The sequence below is a fragment of the Lissotriton helveticus genome, chromosome 2_1, assembly GCF_964261635.1.
Source record: "Lissotriton helveticus chromosome 2_1, aLisHel1.1, whole genome shotgun sequence".
Taxonomy (NCBI): Eukaryota; Metazoa; Chordata; class Amphibia; order Caudata; family Salamandridae; genus Lissotriton; species Lissotriton helveticus.
This window is the reverse complement of record NC_136059.1, coordinates 595532053-595545253: the sequence shown is the minus strand read 5'-3', so window position 1 is coordinate 595545253 and position 13201 is coordinate 595532053. Positions and strand designations below refer to the sequence as shown.

Below are 13201 nucleotides of genomic sequence, written 5' to 3'. Positions count from 1 at the left end.
TATGTCCTAGCGGTACGTTGCGTTTAGGCCTTGTGTTCCTAGCAGCCCCCCTGGTTTATGGGCCCTCATTGGCCCCGATGTAGACCGATGAAGCTGGGGCAATGGTGCGATTGCAACCGGCATCGTGTGGGCCGCGCCAGAGCTGCGCGGTCCACTCTGCCCCAGCTGAGCCCTTCCTGTCACTGAGGTAGGCCAACCAGAGAAAAGCTCCCATGCAGCGGGATGGCGATCTGTGATGTGCTCGGCGGGATACATGGCCCAGGTTCACATGGTAGAGCAACCTGACCTGGCCACTGTCTCCACCACTCCAAGAGCTTTGCAGAGACCCTGAGGCTTCTCCGGTCCGTAGAGCTCTTCTATCAGGCGGCCATCTTGGGCGGTCGGCAGACCATACCCCTCCCCAAGAATGTGTCTTATAAGAAACTAACATCATGTGCCAATGACTTTGGATAGACTTTTGTCCATTGATCTGCAAACACACCTGCGTTTAGTCATTGTGCTCTGCTTCTAGGGTGCTCATAGTCCTACGAATGTGGTTGTTTGTTTCAATACACAAGTTCATAATTTGCATTAAGAGTGCCATTTTTCTGAAAGGTGCTCGCTTTTTGAGAAAGTAGGGGTGTGACGCTAAAACTTCTTCACCACCATTTGTACTTGGATATTTATCGGTGGTCTTCTGCACGTTCTCTGTGGCGTTTGCCCAACTCTGTACCATTATCCTTGCCCCCTCCCATTGCTCCTTACTCCTTGCCATCTTCAGCTCTGCACCTTTTCTTTCAGCCCCTCAAGCAAAGCTGCTCTCATACCTCTGATTTGGTTCTGCTTTATGTCACCATTAGTCCATGGTCAAGCAGTGGTGATCTGGTATGTGATGCTTAAAGGAAATGCTCAGGTGCCCTGTGAGTATTCTTGCAGTTAGCCTCCCAGGGTCATGCTGCTCTTTGTGCTTGCCACATTAACACACCCATCTTGAGACTTTTGTGTTAGAGAGGTCCTCGAGTGGCTTTTATCATCCTACTCCTCTGCCCGACTTGGGTGGATGTAGGTAGACGGGATTACTCTCCTCACTTCAGGTGGGCACACATAGTTGTCACTGTGTCACAACTAGCAGATGGTATTGTTGTGGAGTGGAGTTCCGCTAATCAGCTTCCTACTCAGCTGCCATCTTGGCCTGAACACGTCCGATTCTGAATTTTTTTTAATTAATCCCATAACTTGTTAAAAGTTATAAAGCATTTCATAAACTATTTTAACTAACTAAAACAGTTTTAAAGACTGGCATAAAAATTTGAGAACATTCTTACTTTACTAGTACATTTTCAGAATATAAATCATTATAATTTATTGGGCAAAATGTGTAGCTTGTTTATGCAAGAATACTATTTTTTCTTTTTTTACAAATTCGAAAAAAAAAGCTAGAATGCAAATTCAAGACTCACAAAATGTTACTCAAATGTTATTTCTGTTGTGAAGAATGAAGAAAATATTGTGGAAAGTGTAGATAATATTGGTGTGTGCAGACATTTTCAGAGTATTTTAAAAGAGTGTGTAATAGCAAATTACCTGTTAGTAATAGGTTTTTCTTTATAGAACTGTGTGTTTTTATTTTTACTAGAGGAGAAAAAAACAGAAGAAACCTAATCAAAAACAAAAATGAGAAATAAAGCATCTCGCCCAACAGATACATTGATTTTACATTGGTTGATGTGATGTAATGGCTATTGGTACATTTTTGAATGACCCTCACAGGCTCAAACTATATTCATGTAGTACTTAGCTGAAGTGTTCCCACCAAGGACACCATATTGTATTGTGTTTATTTGGACATCTTCTTGATTGATAGATTGGTTCCTCAACGTTTGAACACCAGCTCATGATCCTTACCCACATTGCCTTGTACGAGCTGTATTGTGTAGCACTATATATTTTTGCCTACAGTGCCTCCAAGTAACTAATTCTAAGTTGGTATTGTGTAGGTCAATTGGTTTCCGAGAAGAAGACAATATACAGCCTCTGAAATCTACAACAAGGGGGCGACTCCAGAGGCCAAAACCAAACATTAACAAGATTCCTGAAAGGAAGAAAATGCCAGTGATTGAAAAGAACAATGAAACCAGGAAGCAAGAAGATGTTTTGGTGATTCTTGACTCTACAAATGTGAGTAGTTCAGTTTAAGTTTATTAAGTTGATTAAGTTGATTAAATAGTTGATAAGTTACTTAAAGCCATTGAAATAAACATTTGACAAGATATAGTTGCAAGGTTCGATGTTGTACATAAAACAAAATAACCGGTGTAAAATTGAATCTTTACATTCATGTCTAAAAGTATCAGCTCGTAAAAAGAAAAAGTGATGTTCAGAGTTATAGTGACCAAGGTCAGCCGCATTGTTGCCTGTTCGATATAGTCACGTAGTTCGATATTGCACATAAAACAGAACAGGTTTAAAATTAAATCTTTCCATTGGTGTGTAAAAATATCGGTTTGTTAAAAGAAAAAGTGGGGATCAAAGTTATAGTGGCTAGGGTCTGCCGCAGTGTTGCCTGTTAGAAGGTCGTACTGTTCCTGAATGATAACGTGGCAACTAAGTTGCAGTTTGGGTCTAATGGGCTGGACAAATTGTATTGTGATGCAGTTTTTGCTCCACCTCCAGCAAACATTTAACACAGCGACAATTCAGCGGAGAGTTCCCTGGGTCAAAGCAGGCCAGAGCCGCCTGCCTTCTTGAACGGATTCCCCTTTGATTAAAAGTGCTAGTTAGTGGGGGGCGTGGCTTAGCTGGCTATGGAGTAGGACGTGACTCCTGGGAGCTCGAGCGGGCTGCCACTATTTTAAGCTATCAAAAGCAGAGCTGGGGAGCCGCAGCACTTACCCTTAACAGGGGGCATCGGGGGGGGTGCCCGGGGTCACTGGCAGGAGGGCTGCGAGCGATCTGGTGGCGTCTTGCATGGAGGAGAAGCGGGGGACCCGGAGGTCTGGGCGCGCAGGCAGCCATCTTGTACGCCTCTGGCGGAGTCCCTCTCCAGGCGATCCCCCGGGGCTTTTGCAGAGTGGAGTGCTGGCGGACCGGAGGCGAGGTGTCTTCATGACAGCGACGCTGATCCTCTCTGGTGCCGGTCGGCGAAGAGCTGCGGGTCGCGTGGCGGCGACCCCTGGAGTGGGCAGGGAGGCTCTGCAGCGGCCTGCTGCGGTTGTACGCGGGACCCGCCATTTTAGTCGGAGCTTTGGCGGGGTCCTGGTTCTGGCCCGGTGCGACCCTGTGCTGCGTCAGAGGCGGAGGCGGCGGCAACCCTGCATCGGGGCTGACTGTGGTGGCTGAGATCTGCCTGGCTGCTTTCGTGCTGAAAAGGCTGTGGTGGCCGCGATCGGGGCCTGAGCTGCGGAGCCTGCCGGACTGTCAACAGCTACAGCGCAGCGGGGGGAGGTGCGACGGCCTGTAGCCGGCACCCGCCTCTGTGAGGCTCTCAATTGCGTTGGTTGGGGGCTGTGACTCAGGGGCTCAACGGAGCGCGAGCGGCCCTCCCCAACCTTGTGCCTTGCGGCCTCCCCCCACTCTAATCGGTCCTGGTGGCGGCTGAGGAGACTTGCTGATGGTTGCACCGGCGGAGACGGCAGCGAGGTGACAGAGAGCGCCACAGACACGGGAGAGCGGGGGCCCTGTGGACATTCCTGCGGCAGGTACGGAGCGGCTGAAGTCTGGGGGCTGAGAGGGAGCGGTGTGGCCACGGGAGTGCCTCCCCACCGTCTGTGACTGCCTAAGTGGGGGGCCCAACGCGTTGCCGCAGTGTGCTGCTGCGGCTGGGACCCCAATACCTCTCTGGGGGCCCCCGTGCTCTCTAGCTGAATAGGTGGGTGGACACGAACTGCACTCCTCAGGTGGCCGATAACGGAGGCGCGGACCTAACACTGCGGGGGCCTGTGGCTTCATCTGAGCCCCCTGGGCTGCGGGGCTGAATGGGCCCATATTGGGAGCCACGGGGTCGGGGGCCACAGGAGAGCGGCATGGACAGAGCGCCCCCCACCTTATTGAAGTTCTCTGCTTCGGAGAGAGTGTGCACGGACTGCCTGCTGGCCCACAACTGCAGCTCTAAAACCGCTCCTCCACGGGGGTCTATCACCCTTGGCTCTTGTGTGTCTTGTCCCTCCTGCCGGTGGCGGTCGGGTAGACCTGTGCCCCGGCCCCCCATAGCCTGGGAACTTGCCGCCCATCTGTGCGGTGCTGAGCGCGCTCTACCTGTAGTGGGCCCCCATCTTGTGTGCACTCTCGGGTAGGGCCTGCTACTGCGACTTCGCTGCGAGACCCCATGGAGACTTGTGTTTGGGCTGCCTGGGCTCCTGGGCTGTGGTGCTCCAAGGAGGGGGACGAGAGGACTCTCGGCTACGACTCGGATACTGCTTTCCACCGCCCCGACTCCGGCCCTTGAGGCGCTGGTGGGCTGGGCGCACCACATCGGCCCTGGCCATGATGCGCTCCAAAGGGAGCAAAGCTGAGGTGGCGGTGCCCCCCAGGGACAACTCGGTGGTGGCAATGTGGGGAAAGGCGGGGGCAGCAGCACCGGTGGCGGAGGCGTCGCGGACCTCGGAAGATGCGGCCCCGGTGACGCAGGCGTTCAGGACATCCTTTATGTCGGAGCTTAAAATGGAGATTAGCTCCCTTCGCTCTGAGGTCCACACTTGTGTTCGGGAGTTGCGCCGGGAGGTCATGGACTTGGGAGACCGTGTGGACGGTCTGGAGAAGACAGTTGATGCCCGCACTGATGACCAAGAGCTCCTGTGGCAACGCCTGGCGACGCTGGAAGAGCAGCACATAGAGCTGCAGGTCAAGCAGGAAGATCTGGAGAATAGGAGCCGCCGGAACAACCTCCACATCCGCGGAGTGCCTCTCGGAGAAGAAGGGAAGGATATCCTGACCTACGTTGCGCAGCTCCTCCATGAGGTCTGGGGAGACGACGATGCCTCACCGCCGGCCCTGGACCGCGCCCATCCGGATATCCTGACGAGGGTCCATTTCTTCACTGAGAAGGAGGCCATCCTGCGGGCAGCGCGAAGCAAGACGTACCTCACCTATAAGGGCCATAAAATTCAAATTTTCCAAGATCTGGCACCCAACACCCTCCAGCGGCGGCAGGCCTTCAAGCCGGTGACAGAAAAGCTGCGGGAGCTGGGCATCGCTTACCAGTGGGGCCACCCCTTTGTCCTTATCTTCCAGTGGGAGACCAAGCGAAGAGTCGTAAGGAAATTCACTGAGGCGGCACAGCCCCTACAGCTGCCGACATCGCCGCCTGCGAGTCCGGTTCACCCACGGAGGCAGGAGCGTATCCCAGCCAAACCGACTTGGACCACGGTCCAACGGCATCGACGCTCGCCTCGCATGGATGAGCCGTTCACCTCCCAGGCTAAGCAAGACATTATTGCTCACATCAAATCCTTGGAGGGAGACCGAGAGGAGGCTACATCCCACCCGCCAACCCCATGATCATGACAGCTCGCGGCCTACCCGTCCTGGGATTGGGCACTCTCCCATCTTTTTTTGCCTCAGGATGTAACTGGGGGGGGTCTGCCCTACCCGATTTTGCACCCCGGCTCCTTTCTTTAGGGTGGACGACGCTGGGGCTCCTCCCCACGATGACCTCGAGACGGACTACGCCCCTACCCCTGGTGATCCGTGAGGGAGTGACATCCCAAGGCATATCCAAACCCTGCCCAGGGATGTCACTGTCGCTGATGGCGGGATCAGCTGGACTTGGCCCTGTTGGCCACTGTTGGATCATGTATTTTCCTTCCTGTCTCTCTCTCCTTTCTGTCTTTCCATATCTCCCCTCCTTTTCTCTCCTCTCCTCCCCCCCTGTGCGGGGTGGGGGGCTGTGAGGCGGTGGCGCTTGGCCCGGGGTTCGCTGGCGCACGCTGTTTGTGTTGGTAACCAGCTGCGAGGTGGGGGTGGAGGGATGCATGCGACTCCCACTAGAACTCTACTATGACTGCCCCCTTACCTAGTCCCCTAAAGGTCCTGACGCTTAACGTCAAAGGCCTGAACTCCCCCAGACTGCAGACCTGGCGATATCTCCTGCAACAGAACCCTGACATCATATTTCTCCAAGAGACCATCTTCTGCAGGCGGATGTTGGGCGTATGGCGCACCCCAGATACCCCCTCCAATTTTGGGCTGAGGCAAGCACTAAGACAGCAGGTGTGGCGATTCTGTGTAGAAATGGCATCAGGCGGGGGGATCCCAGGCCCTTCAGGAGTGAGGATGGGCGCTTCCTCAGGGTGAGTGGGGGCATTGGCCGGCGCACCTTCACTGTATGTAATGTGTATGCGCCCAATCAGTCGCAGGATCGGTACCTACGCACGCTTCTCAACACGCATGTCCCGCGGGGGGGACCCTTCCTTGATCCTGGGGGGATATTTTAACTCAGTCTGGGACCCGGATGTAGATCGTGGTGTTACCTCGGCCTGCGGCGCTGGGGCCATGTCCTCTGCGCTGCGCGCCCAGATCACGGACCTGGGGCCCTTTGATGTATGGCGTTACCGCTCCCCGGGATTGAAGAACTACTCGTTCTATTCTCATGCCCACCGCTCGTATTCCCGTATCGACTATCTATTTATCTCCCATGCTCTGCTGAGGGACTTATTGGGATCTTCCATATCTGCCATCTCGCTATCGGACCATGCGCATGTTGAATTGCTATTGCAGGACCCGGCCGTCTACCCCGCTCGAGAGGCGGGATGGCGTTTGCCGCCGGTCATCCTTCGGGACGCAGCCGACGTAGATAGCATCAAAGAGGCCATAGACTCCTACTTCGCCAGTAATGACCTGCCGGTGACACCCTTCCCTGTTGTATGGGACGCCTTCAAGGCGACGATCCGGGGCCACATCACCACCCTTTCGATTGCATGGACTCGCGCGGCCAGAACCCTCGAAGATAGTCTTGAGCAGGACATAAAACAGGAGGAACAGCGGGATCATAGTGGCACCTCTGCTGTGTCTAGACGGTGGCTCTCCATTCTCAGAGAACAGCTCCGGCTCTAGCGTACCAATAAGGTGGAATCTTCCCTGTTGGCCTTGAAGCAGAAATACTTCGAAGGTGGAGACAAGGTGGGCAGACTATTGGCGAGGCGCCCGAGGGCGCGGGCGGCCAAGGCCCATATCGCCAATGTCCAGCTCTCTGATGGGACGAAAGTCGTCTCCGAGAAGGATAAGTGTGAGGCGTTCCGAGTCTACTACACCGCGCTTTATCGGGAGGAACCGCCAGACCCAGCCGCCGTGGCGGATGTCCTGAATGCCTACACGGGGACGCCGCTACACCCGCACCATGCGACGGCTTTAGAACGCCCGATCGACCAGGAGGAGATAGCGACCTCCATACGGGATCTCCCCCTTGGGAAAACCCCAGGGCCGGATGGTCTACCTCTCTCCTTTTACCGTATGTTCCATTCGCAGCTCGGACCCCAACTCTTGAGGATGTTCAACTCGTTCACCGACGCGGAGGGGCCGTCTCGGGACATGGGAATGGCGGAGATAGCGCTGATTCTGAAACCGGGAAAAGACCCTACGCCGTGCACCTAGTACCGCTCCATTGCCTTGCTGAACACCGACTACACCAAGATTCTGGCAAAGCGGCTGGACCCCCACATGCCGGGCCTCGTGGACCCGGACCAGGTCGGCTTCATCCGTAATCGTCAGGGAGCGGACAACGTGCGTAAAATAGCTCACCTGGTGGGGAAGGCGCGTCAGTGGAATATTCCAGCTTGCCTTCTCTCGCTGGACGCGGAGAAGGCATTTGACCGGGTGGGCTGGATCTTATTGAGGGCGGTCCTTGGTAAGCTTAGACTGGGCCCGGGCATGATCGCCAGGATCATGGCACCATACCTCGCCCTGCAAGCCCGGATTCGGACAGCTCTCGGCGCCGTTCCCCATCCACAGGGGCACCCGGCAGGGATGCCCCCTGTCGCCCTTGCTCTTCGCCCTAGTGGTGGAACGACTGGCGGCAATGATCCGTCGGGCACCCGACATGCGAGAATAAGGTGGCGCTGTTTGCTGATGATCTTCTCCTCACCCTTACCTTCCCCGATGAGTCTCTGCCGGCACTCCACTCTGCGCTGACCCTTTTCGAGCGGGCCTCCGGCCTTAAGATTAATCACAGCAAATCTTGGGCCCTTAACATCACCATTCCGGAGGCAGACATCCCCCACCTTAAGCAGTTGGCGCCATACCAGTGGGCCACCCAAGGCATCCGTTACCTCGGATTGCAGATAACTCCTTCCCTAGACACGTGGACGCAAGTAAACTGGCGGGAGTGTCGGCGGTCAGTCCTGGAAGAACTGCGGCAATGGAAGCCACTAATAATGACATGGCTGGGCAGGCTTAACGCTGTCAAAATGTCAATCCTCCCTAAAATCCTGTACCTATTTCAGTGTCTCCCCATGCCCATCCCGCTCTGCTACATTTGCGAGCTCCAGTGTGCCCTCACAACCTTCATTTGGGGCGGTAAGAGGCCTCGATTCTCCCAGAAGCTGTTAATGACACCGCAGGATGGGGGGGGGGGGACTAGCATGCCCTGACTCATTGGACTACTACTGGGCCTCGCATCTCCGCTTTGTGGTGGAGTGGGGAGTGACGGAGAGTGAAAAGGGATGGCTCCACATGGATCGGGCCGTGACAGGGCAAACCATCTGGGACCTAGTCTGGCACCAGCGGGCGGCGCGTTCTAGGAGTGCCTATCTGGCGGTCCCTACGAGGACGGTGCTTGACATCTGGGACAAGGTGGCTGTGCGCAGAGGCCTCACGACCTTTCCCTCGCCGCACACCCCGATAGCGGGGAACCCATCTTTTCCACCGGCACACCAAACGCGAGCCTTTGCCAAGTGGGCGCAAGGGGACTGCAGGGTAGTTACGGACTTATTCGAGGAGTGCAAACTAAAGTCCTTTGCTCAATGTAGAGAAGAGTTCCGTGTCCCGTCAACGGCGCAATTACAGTATACCCAGCTACGACACTGGGTGACTGCAGATGCAATGTACCAGGCAGCCACGCGTGCCTTCACCCCCTTCGAGCGGCTGGCCCACCACACCATCAAATCAAAAGGGCTGGTGTCTCGAATCTACCAGATCCTCCAGCACCCGCAAATGCCGGCTTCTCACCCCTACCAGGACAGATGGAAGGCGCTGTCGGACACGGACATTACCCCTGCGCAATGGCATAGGCTATGGCTGGACATCCCCAAAGTATACCGTAGCAAACCACAGCGAGAAAATGCCTATAAATTAATGACCCAATGGTATTACACACCCCAGCGCCTTCATAAGATGTTTCCTAACTCCTCACCCCTGTGCTGGCGGTGCCGATCTGCAACGGGGGATCTCATCCATATCTGGTGGGCGTGCCCGGCACTGACCCTATTCTGGAAGGAGGTCCTTAGCCACATCAAGGGGGTTCTGGGATTCCCTCTGCCTGAACTCACAAGCACCATCCTGCTGGGTATTAAGCCTGCTACTCTAAAGGCCCTGACCAGGGGTGACTGGATCCTGACGCTCCAAATGCTGGGTGCTGCCAAACAGTTTATAGCCCTATACTGGAAAAAGCCCGAAGCTCCTCCAATCGCGGCCTGGTTCGTGCGCCTCTGGCATGTCCTTACAATGGAACTTTTCACAGCCAGGCTGCAGGCGCACGCTATCCGCTTCGAAGCTGTATGGAGGCCCCTAGTCAAATACCTTTGCGCAGTTTAAAAGTGCCCGCTATATGCCCACCAAACTTAGGACGCTGAGATTGTTTGAGGACGCCATTGTCCCCCCTGACCCAAGAAGATTGCTACCATGACTGCCCCTCTACGCTGTGCCCCAATGCTGCCATCAATAGACTAGAATCTCGACTTCCCCTTCCCGCACACGCTGTCTCTGTTCTTGCTCTTCTATCCTACCTCCTTGTTCTGCTTTATCTCCTTTGTCTGCTCCACTTCTTGCTATTACTGTCTTCTTTTCGGGCCCTAGCGCCCCGTTGGATTGATCGTTACATGTGGGCCTGTTGCCCATCTATAGCATAGAAAGGCCCTCTGGGTCTTGTCACTCCACAGGCCTAGCTGATGTTATCTGACACTTGATTGCGGCCGGCCCCTCTGGGGTTGTAGGTGCAACGCTGTGTATAATTTCTCTTCCCTCTGGGATTCATTGCCACCTGATATGCCTTCCCACCACGCGGCCGGCCCTACCCAGGGTTGTAGGCTTATCGCTGTGTACCTGATACTCCTGTGGAGTTTGGCCTTTTCCCTTTGATGAAAATAAAAAAAGATTTGAACTAAAAAGTGCTAGTTAGTAGCTGGCTCCTTTCTTTGTGTACAATATTGTAGGAGCAGACTAAATGCAACAGGTCTTCCTTACTAGTCCCACAGAGGTGGCAGGCATTGGGGAGATTTCCGCACAACCAGGGTGCTAAGTGATCTTCAACTGGTAGCGGCCCCAGCCGATATCTTAAGTACTGCAGTTTGATGAAGGTTGTGTATCTGGATGCAAAATTATTTTGGAGAGCAATGTTTTTGTAATTTTTGAACGCCATCCACCCGCGTGCTATTTTTCATAGTGTGGCCTTGTCCTCCATTACAGACTGAATTTTGAGTGACTTCATAACCAGACGCTTGAAAGCCTGAAAACTGGTAGGTGTATCCCAGAGTTGTGTGAGGCCTATGAGGTTGAGGAACTCTTGTAAGTAGACTCTTGCTAGTGACGTGTTGCTGCACTGTAGCTCTTTCCATGGCATTTGGTTTAGGGTGTTTGGTTTGGCTTTCCAGATCTTGTTCCAACATATTATGTATGTTCCTTGACTGGCAAGCGACTGTTTTAGCAACCCAAATTCCAATCTTATCTGTGCAGGTGAGGTGTAACTTGGCAGAGAAAAAAATGATTCTGTAAGCAAGGGCGGTTGTGGTTTCTAGGTTGCTGGCATCCCGCCCTCTTAGCGATTCTCTTCTGTTTGAGATTGTTGGCTGAAGTTTCGCTCTAACAACTTTAAGCAGTGGCTTCAGGGAAGGAAGGAAGAGAAGGGCCGGCAAGTTTTTCCTTCAGATTTTTGTGTGCTATAGACCGAGCCAGGCCTTTCCTTTGTATCGCCTCCTTCTGGGCTGTGAAGGTGCCTTTCTTGTTGATGATGACCCCTAGGTATTGGTACTCCTCCCTGCTTTCCAGCCGAATGTCTTCCCAGAAACTGGCAAGTGTTTGAGTTTTCTTGTTGTCATAACCCATGGTTTTTGGTTTTGCTGAGATTGATAGTCAAGCTGTTGGCGACTGAGAAGGTATTCATGATGTCTAGCTGCTGATGAAGCTCCACCTGAGTTCAACTGACCAGCACAATGTCGACGGCATAAAGAAAGCTTGATATTGCTTTGCTGCCTAGTTTAGGAGCATGGGAGGTGCAGGTCTGTAGTTGTTTGGTCAGGTCAGCCAGGAAGAGGTTAAATAAGGTCGGGCCAAAACACTTTCTTGTTTTAGACCACGAGTGGTTATGATTTTGTGGGAGACGTGCTTTCCTGCACCTATCTTGACTTGCACCCATGTGTCACTGTGCATCATTATCAGCATATTCAGCAGGTTTTACGGTATACTCCAGCTGGCTAGCTTCCGCCACAGCCTCCCCGGTCCACGCAGTCAAAGACTGCTTTAAAGTTGATGTAATATAAAATAAAATAGCAGTGTGACAGAGGCACAGCCAGCATTGATTAGTAGAGAGATTACTAGAATGTTTGTGATCGCGCCCGATAATTTAAAAAGCCAGTCTGATTGTATGGAATAATGGATGTAGACTTTGACATGAAATTAAATGTTAATAATTTGATGATTTGGAAAATAATGGTCCTTTGGAAGATTTGTTGTGGTTTTTATTAACTGAAACAACAAAGGTTTGTATGGAATGATGACATTGCTGGAGGCCCATGCAGTTATTTCGTTAAGTACAGTTCCAGAAATGTATTTGGCGTTGTTGTCGATCAGGGTTATTATGCGATAGTTTGCTGGAAGAGACCTGTCTCTGCCCTTGATAATTGGAGATATGATCAAGCTTTTCCATGATGCTGGGAGGTTACTTGTGCTTCTGACCTGTCTGGACACTGGTGCTAAAACACCGCGGGGGGTATACTGTTACAGCACGGGGCTCCTTCTTTTCACCATTTGACTATTTGTTTTTCTGATGCTCTCCGTGTCCCCCTTAGGCTGCCCTTCGTCTTATGGAGTAATTGAAGTTTCTAAATGATCCATCCATGGGTTATCTGTTACTTCATGGTTGCAGTGGTTTTTTTTTGGTATTGGGCCCATGTAGCTTCAGTGATGTAAGAGTCAATGCCTCGGTGGCCTGGTTTGAGGAGTTGGTTCACACTAGCCCAGAATCAAGCACTCTTATTGTATTCAGCTCGATGTGTAGCTTAGCCTATAGTTCATTATCCTGATATCTTTTTTCTGACCATTTTAACTTCTTGGTCTGTAGATTAAGTAGTCTTAGGGACGCGAGGGTGGTCAGGTCACCGGATCTTTTCCTCAGAATTCGAAGAGTATTGTTAATTCCAGTTTTGTGCTCCCGAAATCTATGATCATGTATTGCACAGGTGACCTCCTTGTACACTTTGTTAGCGGAGTTGAATTTATTAAGCTTTCCCGAAGTGTTTCTATGAGGATTTACCACATGTTGACCGGCAGTTTCTTTACCTATGATGTATTGTACTATTTCCCCAATGGTTGCATGCAGTTATGGAGGAGGAGGATCTTACGGATTGTCTTGAGCAGGAAAAAGATGGAGGAAGACAACGCATTGACCTGGGGTCCAAAGGTAAACTGGTCATCAATCAGTACCCCTAGGTTCTTAACCTTGGGCCTTCAGGCCACTAGTTAGGACTCCAGAAGTTAACGTTTGAACCAAACACTATAACTTCCGTTTTTGCCGAGTTCAATTTAAGGCTGACGTTTGACAAATGAGTTTGTCTAGAGAGTTCTCCTGACATGCTCGCTGCTGCGGAGGTTTGGCTGAGCTCAGCCAGCTGTTTTCTTGGCCTGGTGTGGTTCACTTCCAGATGGAGCTGTCCTGCAGTTTGCTCATCCCCCTGTGCATCCAGATGGGCGGTTTGGACCGCCATTTTGGCCGGTCCTATTTATGTTTTGAAGAGGGGATAAAGTAGCTCTTGGTTTTTGTTCCGCCCCTTTCTCCTTTGTGCATGTCTGTATTTGGCAT

General features: G+C 52.4%; 1 protein-coding gene across 3 annotated transcripts in view; it reads left to right on the top strand.

The window, feature by feature from the left end:
* BDP1 (BDP1 general transcription factor IIIB subunit) overlaps positions 1-13201 on the top strand; it is a 1449812-nt gene that overhangs the window by 607639 nt on the left and 828972 nt on the right. For all 3 annotated transcript variants that reach the window (XM_078675286.1, XM_078675285.1, XM_078675287.1), the window contains one exon: positions 1977-2157. In XM_078675286.1, coding sequence (XP_078531412.1) covers positions 1977-2157 — 181 coding nt within the window. The remainder of the gene's footprint in view (positions 1-1976; positions 2158-13201) is intronic.